General features: G+C 40.6%; 1 protein-coding gene across 32 annotated transcripts in view; it reads left to right on the plus strand.

Annotated features, from left to right (window-relative positions):
• Positions 1-12,371, plus strand: part of SLC25A26 (solute carrier family 25 member 26) — a 115,656-nt gene that overhangs the window by 61,686 nt on the left and 41,599 nt on the right. For 25 of the 32 annotated variants that reach the window (XM_068907636.1, XM_068907633.1, XM_068907634.1 and 22 more), the window contains one exon: positions 9,119-9,163. The exons of the other annotated variants lie outside the window; for them this stretch is intronic. In XM_068907636.1, the coding sequence (XP_068763737.1) occupies positions 9,119-9,163 (45 nt within the window). The remainder of the gene's footprint in view (positions 1-9,118; positions 9,164-12,371) is intronic. 32 annotated transcript variants of the gene reach the window in all.

The raw sequence follows: 12,371 nt of genomic DNA on the forward strand, positions 1-12,371 counted from the left end.
AATTTAATGTTAATTTGCATTTTTTTTCTTTGCCACATGATGGAGATAATCATGTAAGATATATAAACAGCACTGTATGGTTCTTACACTCTGAAGAAAAAAGTTTCAACCTGGGTAACTGTTTCCCGGTTGTATTACTATGTTACAGTAGTTGTTACTGTGATGTTGGTTTTGCCTTAGACTTGGAATAATTTTATCAAAACACCTGTGTGGTTTTTTTTCCCCTCCCTTTTTAAAGCAACTTTTACCTATCTTGTTCTGCTTTTCCACAAAAGGCAAATATGCAGGAAAATCCTAGGACACTAATAGCCCATGAGGGCTATCAGTTCAGGAAAACTAAAGTTCGTATTTGTTAAGACAATCAAAAGCATATGCTTAAGTCACATTGACTTCACTGGGACTTTAGATTGTGCTTAAATGTTTTGCACAGTTTGGGCTTGAACAATGCTACAAGGAGGGCTACCATGTCAGCTTCTCTAAAAGCAGGGAATTTGCAACAGGTCCTACCTTGGCAGGCTGGAAAAAAAGCAGGGAATTTGCAACAGGTCCTACCTAGCAGGACCTGGAAAAAAAGTGCATCCTTAGCACATAGTCACACCATGAGTTTGACTCTCCCTGCATCCTGGGAAGGCCATGGTAGTATCTAAATTAGTTGATCCTCATGTTGTATATTGGAGTGCTTGTATCTGCTCGCTCCTCTTTTCTCCATCTTGAACGTGGATCCTGATGCAAAACCTATTGAAGTCACGTGTGCAAAATTCCCAGTGATTGCAATGAACTTTGGATCAGGCCCATATGCCAAGGAAAAGATGGATTTTCCATTGAATTATTTTAATAACATTCAGAAAACTCCCAGTGAGAGACTTTTTTATTTTTTATGGTAAGAGCTGCTGTGCTATATTTGTAATCTCAATGTAGTAGCAAGTCATTTGTAACAAAATTACTGTATATTGAGATACAACCATCAAGGGAGAAACATGTTTCCTTCTGTTCACTTAAGTTTTCTGTAGCTGTTACTGGAGGACTGGAGTTCCTAAGGTGGTATCAGTGCAATTACAGCTATGCTGTTGTCTGGTTTGCTTGGGTGAATATTTGCTGGATGAAGCCAACGCTCCCCACCCTGCCTGTAGATTTACCTGCCTTATGAAACAAGCGTGCCATTTAATTCTTAGTGCTCAGGTCCTTGTATCTGACTCAAAAATCTCATTTGAGGAACTTTTCAACTATGTGATACTGAAAATCAGTCAAATGCCTTTCTATAAATTTATTTTCTAGGATTAGATTTTTATATGTTTGTACTTGGAGGTTCTTACTTGATAGTTACCTTTATAAGGCATTTTTGTAATTATTTTTAAATTAAAAATAATGCATCTCTGTACAATGTACATTAAATGCCTTCAAAGTTACAGAATTGAAGTGCTCCACTGAATAGCAGCACATAACCATACATGTGTGTCTGCATATTTGTATAATAGTTTCTCCAAATGTTAGGCTTTTCTTTCAGAAGACTTTTTCCAGAAATGTTGTATTCCATGCTCTAGGGTTCTGCTGTTATGTTTTTTTCATGAGAACAAAGATTAGGCCTTCATGGTCCTAAACTCAATGCATGTGCATGACTTAAAGGCATTACCTACCAATAAATAGGAGATTAGCTGCGGCTTGTGTATTTCCTGATCAGTTCACGTTTTTTCAGATGGCTCATTGTTATCCTGTTTCCTTTAACGATGGGACACTTTAATGAGTTTGCCATCTGACATACATCTGCTTCCTGTTAAACAATACCTTCATTCTTCCAGAGCTGCTAAACTCATCTTTTAGCCTACAAGATTTTTATCTGTCCCTTAAAAACAGCGTACAAATTGATGTTAGCATATTCACTTCATTGCTGAGGATTTTTTGTATGTTATTTGAAAGATGGAATAGCAAAATGGCCATCTCCTGTAGCGCTCGTCTGTTGGAGGGTGGGAGAACATCGATAATATTTTCCTATTTGGGGCCTGATCAATCCTACTCCTGCTTGAAGTCCAGTAAGATCAATTTATTTGGCTAAGCTTAGACAATTTCTAATGCAATTATTCTGTCCTTACAGCAAAGTATGGGGAGCTGCCGAAGGTGAGATTTTAAAGGCTGTTAATATGTATCTTTGCTAATTTGTTTCTTTGAGGAAATAGCTTCAATAGCTAGATGATGATCTGTCTCAGCCTTGGGAAAGGTTAAAGCATTCTGTGGTCATCAGACTCCCTTACACAAATTCAACACAAGATAGGTTGATAGATCTGTCTCAGTGCTTCTCTGTGTTGGGAATATGTAGTCATGAAAGATCTCTATTTTTTCCCTTTGCCAGTCAACATTGCTGCTCTAGAAAAACTTTTTTTTGCCTCTCTTGTTTCACCAAGCTCTTTTTCTAGTGGAGGGGAAACTTTCCCTTTTATAATACAACCAATTTATCTATCTGCTTAATGCCCTTCTAATCAGTGTGCAGTGCTTTTTAAAAGAAAAACCTGTTGAATGTGAACTTCCATCACATAGGTCCAAAAGACATCTGTGCTAACGACTTGTAACCAAATAAAGCAACCCTGCAGGGCGTATAATGTTGTGTCTCATATGGGAATTTACTTCCAAACATTCACATATGCCAGGTGACAAATGGAATTACTTTGGTTTTAGAGCTGGAAAAACAGAGGAAGCAAGGTGCAAATATTTATTTGAGGATTAGTGGATGTTTGAATCAGAATAATGCTTACAATTCAGGTATTTTCTGTTTCTGCACATTTACAGCTTGCAGTTGTCTCCCTAGCTCAAACAAGGTTAGTGTTAATTGCTTGAAAATGAGGAAACTGCACATTACCTCGGGCAGTTGCTGGTGCGTCAGCTGAAACCTGCATTTTAATGCTACTCTTGACAATGTTGAGATTGGTGTTTCTGGTATCGTGAGCACGGGGCCGTCTGCTGCTGGCAGTGCTGTGGAGCCACACGTGTGACAGTGAAGGATTTTCATAAGTTGTTTGTTGCAGATGTGACTTCAGAATTTTACCTGTGATGACCCTGCTTTCTCATACGGTCCTACTGCTCTTTGGCTTTGTGTAGTTGTATAGGAAGTTGCTGTATGTGGGCTTTGCGTGTCCTTGTGTTCCTTAAGAAGTGGAGCCAGAGATGATCTTCTCTGGTCATTGTTATGCTAGAGTTGTCATTTTTGCTTGAACACTTTTGTTTCTAATTGCCTCACTGTTTATTAGCAGAGCCGTCTATCATTTTTTAACATATAAACTTGTCTGTTCTTTCACTATGCTCACTCCTTTCATCTCTCAAGCTGCAAGAACACAGCTGAGGGCTTTGACAGCCTTTCATTCACGTTAAGATTACAAATGACCTTCATTAGGTTCCTTGTGGAGTCTGCAATTTATCAAGTAGGAGCTGGGAGGCAGTATTAATTGAAGGTTTGCAAGAAAATAAGTTGACTTTGTCAGCTTGAGGATACTGCTGAAGGTGGCTGGGCCAAGCTCCTCTACACCTTCTGTCTGTACTGTGGAAAGCTACGGTGCTTTATACCATGCTATGTATAATTGTGTCTATTGGTGTGACCTCTGACATGACCAAGGGAGAGGCTTACCTCATTTTGTGCTATCTCTTCAAATCCTGTTATGGGGAAAGTGTATTTATAGTTAGAATGTCAGTGTACCATAACCCAGATGTGCTGTGCAAGTGCGTGCAGAATTCTAGGAGGACAAGTCATTGAACCAGATTTACCATGGTTGTTAACGGAAATGTTTTGGTGTTAACTCCGGTGACTGGACAGGGTTGTTTTATTCTGCTGTTAACTTGAACCTATTTGAAAAGAACCATCTCTCATAAAAGGGTGATTTAAAAAAAAAAAAAAGAGGAAAAAAGAAGAACCCAAAACAAAAAAAATTATTCTTCTGAAATTTGTAGATTATGTATCCTTGGAAAATAGCTGCTTTTTTTTTTTTTTTTTAATCCTCGGTAGTGGGTTATTTGACTTTTTGTTGTAATTATGATAGAGAAGCCTCAGTTTGGCACCTGCAGTTCAGCTTATCATGGTGGCGTACGCCTGGGAGAGACGCTAGCATTGTTGAAGCCTGTATTTGTGAGCCTCATAAAAGTGCTTGCAAGTGACGGATTAGATGCAATTTCAGAAAACTTCAGGGATAGCTGCAGTAAGTTCTCCTGAAGCTGGCAGGTGTTCTGTGCCATTGGTCTTTGTGATGTTAGAGCTACCAAAATCCTCTTCATAACTGTCAGCTTTTCACCAGTTGTTAACAGTATAGGGGACAGTGAAGGTATTGGGGAGAACAGTTTTAAGGATGGAGGTGCAATTTCAGGGATGTTGAGAAAGCTCTTCCTAGGGAGGCCTGTTTCCTCCTCTGGCTGTTTAGCAGATCTCTCCTTCAGTATTTACTCTAATGTTTGTAAAAACAGATAGCTCGTTCAGAGAGCAAAGCCCCACTGAACTGGAGACAGAGAAAACCTGAATAAACAAACATGTGGTGCAGATTAGTAAGAACATCTGTAGATTTTATATTGTTTTGAGAACACATACCACATAGCTCTTCATTTCTTGTGCTTTTCTAGTTTCTCCCTTTCTTTCTTTCTTTCTGTTTTCTTCTTCTTTTTAAATATATTGCTAATAAAGGTTGGAGGTAGAAAGCACAGCTGGGCTCTGCATGACATGCCACTGTTTAATTTCTAGCTTGGAGGATGAGAAGAAGAGTAGTTTTATTGTATCCTAGAAGAGAATAAAGCCACATGCAAATTCCAGCCATGAACATCTGTTTCCTCTTTATGTGAAAGAATCCTCATATGGATTTGAAGGGAATCCCAGTTTTGAAGGGACTGATGAGGTTTTTTTTTGTTGTTGTTGTTTTTTTCCCTCCCCTTCTTCCTCCCCCCAGTCTCTCTTCTTTTCTTTGCGACTCCTTCAGCATGCTCTCCCTGCTGTCTGGCTGCTGAGTTTCCTTCTGGAAGATGTCAGCTTGCATTTGAACGTTGCGTATTGAACGGACGAATTTTGAATTACTTTAAAATGTTGTATTACAGTTTTGAAGAGTGTTACTGCTCCTCTGTTTACCTCTGTTACCTCTGTTTTTGGTACTGATGCATTTCTGTGACACTACTTTTAAGCTCCTGCTAAAATTTTTCTTTTTTAATTGAACAGTATTTGCTGAGACTTCCTCTGTTCTGAGGTAAATCTCCAGTGCATGCAAGTTGATATTTTTAGAACTGGAGATTTGTTTTTCCTCTTTCTCTGGCTGTGAAGTGCAACTGTTTCTAGCAGTAGCTTATGAAAAAATAATCTGTTAAAATCCTTCTGTATTAGAGAGAATGAGAATTAAGTAGATCTGTAAAAATAAAAAAGAATCTGCAACTTTGCTGCATTAAGTTAGGTATCAGGTGCTAAAGAATGCAGGGGCCAGAGTAACTGACAATTTCACTAACCTATAAAACATTTTAGAATAATGATTTACAGTCGTCTGGGAGCTTTACACTTTTTTTTTTTTTTTTTTTTAGTGTAAGATTTGACTGTGTTGAGCAAACAGCACAGTTATATAACATCAAGCCAGACATGAGAACTGGTACTCTCTGTCTATTTTAAATGAACGTCGAATGAGAGGTTGGTGGAGCTTGCCAGGGTTTCATATTTGCTGGCAGAAAGTTACCCACATGTGTGGACCACATTTTCATTGTTGCCTTAGCCTATTTCAGGCATAAATATCGCTGCCTGGCAGGGTGTGATTCTGTTCGTTTGCTGAAGAGCTTTTCTTTTAAAAAGAAAAATGTGAAATGGAATCAAACGGTAAATGCTGTAACTGTTCAAACTGAGAATCATCCCCACATTGAGAGATTTTTGTCGCGTCTGTCATGGTGGTGGAGTAAAGGCTCACATGACATCTAAAGACTTTTCCATTTTTGGATGATTGTACTTGTGGAGATATTTCTTTTTTGCATATATTAATCCTACTTTTGGGCGTAGGCTGTTTAGTCTGGTTTCTTAGGGAAACTAGGCTTATGCAAGCAGGGTGTATGCACACAAGAGCACACAGCAGCGTGTACAGCCCAGCCATTTCTTCCTGCCCAATACCCCCTGGTTGCATTGGCCACAAAAATGTGGCAGAAAGGCAGAGGTTGCAAAGAGAAATTTAAGTTTCCATATGCCTCTTAAAAATAGGTGTATGAGGGGAGAGTAGAAGTAGTTTGGGGGTTTGTAGGAAGCCTTGCAACGTGAACCTAACTTTTAACAGGGGCTGTGGGATTGGCATTGCAGAGAGCTGTGATGAAGACCCCGGCTATGGGAAGAATGCTGATCTCAGCATGTAAATTATTAGGCCTTGGAGAATCTGATGACAAAAAGGAAATCTCCGGGAAGCCAGACTGGCTCCAGTTCCCCTACCCATGAAACTGCTTTTGTGGGTTTTGTTTTTAAATCAGGATGTTGTCAAGTAGGCTAGGAAGGAGACTTTGATTTTAGGAGATGGAGAACATTTCTTGTTAGGATCTTCTTGGTGCAAGTGAAGATGCTGTTTTGGTTTTGGTCCTTTCTTGTTTGTTTGTTTTTGCAAGCTTTCAAATTCTGTTGAAGTGTGATTTATGAACATTTAGGCCCTTATGTTGCAGACATCTCAGGAAGGATGGAGCCTACTGGCCGTACAGATCCCACTGACCCTTCCCAATCACTTTGATAGGCCATGTGTTGCAGCATCTTGTGGGACTCATGGGGAAGTGAAAGCGATAATATCCATCCAGTTCTGATTCCCGCTGAGCAGGACACAGAAAACAAACACCACTAATGCTGGAAGTCAAACAGCAGTTGTGAACAAATTTCCTCTTTGATTGAAATGCTGCTAGCTAGCAAAGGAGATAAAAAGGATTTTATGTCGAAAGCTTCTCTTGCTGTCTTATTAACAGCTGCATAGATTTACCACTCATTCACAACTATAGAAAAGCAACGCTTTGAGGCTGTGTATTTGAAAGCTTGTTTTGTTTGCTATACAGCTGGATATAGAGCATTTCCTTTTCTCTTTTTAACAAATTTGAAACAAATGTAGTGGATATTGTTTCTTTTTTCCCCCTATTTTTTAGCCTAGCTAATAGAATGTTATGTTGCTTTTCATTTTACATTGGAAAGAAATCATGCCATTTAACTCCAATTCAACAATGATGCAGCAGCATGTGGATATATATATATCTTCTCGTAAATATATTACTGCACATTACTGTCAAATAGCTGGACTTTTTCACCCAGTATTGAAAACAAAATTTAATTGCTACACTAGAGTTTCAAGGCCCTGATAAATAAGAGCCATGTTTGACCTTTATTGCGGGGCTTTGAGATGCCACCGGGGATATTGCTCATTGTTCAAGATGACAAACTTCCTCTGAGATTTCAGTTTGTCGGCTCAGAGTACAGCAGTGACATTGATTTCCTCTCACTGCCATTTCCTGCCTGAATAGATAACAAATTTTCTGTGGCAGGTGTCTGTCAAGCTTAGTTTTGCCTGGTAGATTGACTTAATAGACTCATTTATTAATCATTAGCTGCAACACAGTGAAGCAGACAATACTCTTTAATGCCTGTGATGTTGAATAGATGTACCGTTTCAAACTTCCTTGGTATAGCCTAAATTTAGATGTGATAAGCTGCTTATATCTCTGTAGTGAATGCTTCTAATTTGCCATTACTCATGTTGTGAAGAATAAAGATTTATGCATTGACTAAGTATGACCCATTTTGAGCGTCTACTACTACTCATGCCAAGAGGTGCGTGTGTGCTTTCCAAGACTAATCAAATAACACACAAACTACAAAATCAATGCAAATAAGTGAAAATCTAACCCAACATGCATCATATTTGAGGACATGACGATAAGAGAGTACAAGAAGAAAATAGATGCTTGGAAGGATACTTCAACAGCCAACTGACTGGCTGTTGAAGTGGGGGAGATAATGGAGAAGCATTTAGCAAGGGGCAAAACAGAGCTGCAGATACAGCTGTAGTACAGTTCTGGCACAAGTTAGTATTACCGTGGGGATTGCTTCTTCCGACATGTCTTGAGACAGACAACAGGGCTGGAGATAGTGAAGGCAGAATGAGTACTAGAGATGGACATTGGACGGGGCTTGTCAGAGCGATGGAGGAGGAGGAATTGCTAGAAGAACTTAGCAGCCGAAACTGGAGGAGGAGGAAACTCCAAGAAAAGGCAAAACCATGCAAAGTAGTGGCTTCTTGTTGCCCTCTTTGTTTTCTCATCCCTTTGCTCGTGGGTGAAAACTGAATAACTGCATGTGTTAGCCCTGCACAGTTGTACAGTCTATGGAACTGAAGGAGAAGTATATTTGCTTTTCTCCTGTGTGTTAGGAGGGTTGGTTATGAGGCGTTTGTCAGGGCAAACCAATAAAGGAGCTGGAAAGGCACAGACACTGCTGGGGACACATGGCAGAACTAATGAGCCTAGCTAGAGATGCAGACGGTTATTGGACAGAACCACGTCTTATTATAGGTGATGAGTGAGAGGAGAGCCACCAAGCTTCTCCCATGGGTTTTTGGTGGATTTGGAAACTGTTTACAACCTACTTTTAATTCTCAAGGGATCTCATTAGGCTGAGATCACTGGGAGATGTTCAAAAAAGTTTCTCTCTGCTGCTGATGCCCCATTTGCAAAGGCCTAGTCAGAGCAGAACTGTTTTTTAAGCCCATCGTTCATGGGAGTGTGTGTTACTGAAGATGGTTCTTCACCAGGCGATGTTCCTGGCCTTGGGAGTGTGTTACTTGAACCATCCTGATGGCTCTCTTGGCATGGAGTCAAACCAAGGATGTCCCTGCACTAGATCATGCTGCTTATTGCTCTTCTAGGCCACCCTGGTAACGATACATTAACTTCTCAGTGGGGAATGTGATAAACAAAGTAAAACTGCTTTAGTGAAACCAGTCATTTAATGGTAGCATGCATAAAGTGTCCTTAAAGATTTGTAAATGTAATAAGCTGCAGTTCACTACTGAACAATAACTGTTCCTAATTTAGCCAGTGAAGGAACATGCCGACCTAATTTGCTTTTGTAACTTTATGGGTTTTGTTTTTTTTTCTTTTCCCACCTTCTCTCCAGATTCCTTTCTCTCTGGTACAATTTCCGCTCTGGGAATCCTTAAAGGTAAGTCCTCTTTAATGATAGGAATATGTCATACATCCCACAAAGGCTTTCTGTGGTAATTTACCTAGCTTGATTATCACGTTTATGGACACACTGCAGAATCAACAAGTGTGTACCAAGCTGCCTGTGCATGTGAAGGTCTTTTGCCTGAATATCTGAAAAATAACAGGAATCATCTAAACCTTGATATGTGGTGTGCAGACTAAATTTTACTCCACAACATGCCAGAAATCTTATTTGCTACCTTAGCTAATTTTATTGATTGAAGTAGAGTGGGAGCTATTTGAATTGCATGATATTACTTTATTATTATTATTTAAATTTTTTAGCATTTTGGTCTTAGAGGTAACAGGAATTGTGACTGATACAGAGAAAACTGATTGAGCCTGTTGTTGTAGACAGGGAGAGATTCTTAGTATATCACTGACAAGTGATTTTGATTGGCTTTGTATACTTTATTTGAAAGGTCATTTAAGGAAGGTGTCAGTTGGATGACATTTTAATAGAGCAGTCTTTCAGAATGATGCAGTGTTCTCCCACCTGCTGGTTGCTTTGTTTATCAGGGACAGAGTCATGGTCTAGTGTTTAGAGCACAGAGTTGGATTTGAAGCTGTGTAATTTCTCAGTCCCTCTGTTTTCCCTTTAAATGGTGATGCTGGTTACTTCCTGCAAAAGGATAAGGGAAGGCCAGGGTTTTTCTGGTGCTTTGAGATCCTGGATTGGAAGAACAGAAAACTATTGTAAAGCTTTAACAGCGTTGTAGCAAAATGTAATATTTATAAGAGAGGAGAAGGGTAGAGATAGAGTAATTTTCTTCTCTTTAAGGGGCTGGACTTCTGAGACAGTCTGCCTTAAAGCATGGTCAGCTGTTTTTGAGCAAAGTGGTATGGCAGAGGCAGCAGCAACAGTGACTCCCTGGGTAGGCTCTGCAAAGTGTATGGGCTCTTTCCCCAGAGGAGGCAGATTCAGAGCAGATCCAGTCTGCATTCAAACATTCGGTACTTTCTGGAGACAGCAGAAGTTGTGCTGGTGGTTTTGGGGATGTGGATGCCTGCTCCCTTGGAACTTGGTTGAGCCTTCAGAATAATTTCCCATAAATGTTGAACAACTGTCAGCCGTTAACTATTTGTCTTTCAGTACCAGCCTCGCTACAGTGTAGTGCCAGGTCTTTGATCTGTTTTGCCCTCAGAGGCTGGAGGCTTGGCTTCATGCCTTCCTCCTCGTTATTCTGGCATTCCAGGACCCCTTCAGATTCTCTCCACTGGTATCCAAACTGGGAAGAGGTACTGAGAAGGATGGCAACTGGTGACAGCCTTCCTCATCCCTTGATGCTCCTAGTTAGGGACAGTGGCTTTATGTTCTCTTTGGTGCTTGTAAGCTCCTCGTTGTGTTGGAGGGTAGGAAACTGCCCTGAGCTGCATGGCCCTACTGTTCTCAGGCCATATCTTCCCACTCTTGAAGGCTGTGACAACAGCTGATCTTTTCTCTGTATAGTAGTAACTTAGGTTGTTCTGGGGAGATGAGCCCACGCCGTGAGCGTTAGCAGCTAGAGGCTTCAGTGGGAATCTGGTACCCTACGCTCCACCGACATTCACAGAAAGCAAGGGCTGTCCCAGACAGCTGGCCCTTCAAATGGAGTCCACAGGTAGGAGGTGCATGAAATATGGACGCTAGCATTCCTAAAGCTGAACTGGATTTTGCAGGTCCTTCCTGTGCTCAGCCTGATGCAATATCTGGGTATTGTCCCATTGCACAGGGTAGCTTTAGCTACCTTATTAGGAATCCGTTTCCCTGCCAATGTCTACGAACAGCTTTCTGTAAACTCTGCTGCAGTGATGCTGCTGTGACCTGCTGAATGTTAGTGCAGCAGCCTGCTTTGGGAGCAAGAGATGACAGTACTTAAAGAGAAAAAGTGCAGTGTTCTCTCCAAAACCACATAAAACGGCAACATTGTGGAGTTGTTTTCAGAATATAAAGTTGTTGTAACTAACGTTCACGTAGCTGTGGCGATAAAGTGTATTGTTTAAAGTGCTTAAGGCTTAAGGAAGACGAATTTAGCTAGTTAAAGGAGTGAGTCACTAGGACGAGACATCGTGTTTAATCAAAGGGGTCAGTGCAGATATGAAGAAAATTCAAATCGGGTTAGTTTGTTCCGTGGACGAGTTGCAATATATTCTTCTGCATATGGAACCATGAGTACAAATCTGCAAAAATCAATCTCACATGCTTCAGTCACTTTGGCTCAGCACATGGAGAGAGCTGAAGGTTTGTTACATCAAAGCCAGTCAGTGAAAGCAGGGTACGTTTTATTTAGCTGAATTAGGCTCTTAGAAAAGTTACCCTGACAGTGCAACAGAGGATGAAAAATGTCACGGCCCCATCAACTGGGAGAATATGGCCAGGAGCATCACTAGCAGTACGAGTCATGGTAGGGCTTCTTGCTGGCGCGTTGAAGTGAGAGAAAGTAATGAAGATGAGGTGGGAGTGCAATGGACAAACAGTGCAGAGCCCAAACACACAAGGCTTAACTGAAGCTGGTGGTTTGATAACGTCTAAGGGACTATTCTGTGCTGTATTAATGGGATTACTTGGGAAGGTAAATGCTGCAATAGTTATGTATTACATATGTGTTGTTCATCTCACAGAGGAGAATCGTTCAAGTGTTGTGATTGGGTGATTTTTATAGCTGCTGGTACAAAATTATATGGGCTGGTGGATGGTTGACTCAGTACTTCTCTGAGCAAGCTAATCACCTTAAGAATAAGGAAAAAAATACCTTTTTCCCTGTAAAGGACAGTTGGTGAGACACATGGAAGAGGAACAGATTTTCCTTTTCCTTCCCATATGTGCTGGTTGCAGCCAGCAGAAGGGTATTAGGCTTTAAGCCGCCTAATAAAGGCTACTCACAGGCAGCAAATCAGGTGTTTCTATGTCCCTTTTTTGTCTCTTTGCTTTGCTCCAAGCAGCTATTCATTATGGTTCCAGCTGGCTTTAGCCACATAGTTTACACACACAATTTTCTTCTGCTTGTGAACGCAGAGCAGCTGTCCTATGTGAGAATAAACTTGCATACCACGCTCTAATGTAAAGTGAGTTAGGAAAAGAAGAGCAATCACTGAACTATAAGGTGGGTGCTGGTAAAGGGGGTATTGCACTGATTAACGAGAAATAAATATTGTTCCAGATAGTCCCTATTTCCAGTTACATA

The sequence above is a fragment of the Struthio camelus genome, chromosome 14 (assembly GCF_040807025.1).
Source record: "Struthio camelus isolate bStrCam1 chromosome 14, bStrCam1.hap1, whole genome shotgun sequence".
Lineage (NCBI taxonomy): Eukaryota > Metazoa > Chordata > Aves > Struthioniformes > Struthionidae > Struthio > Struthio camelus.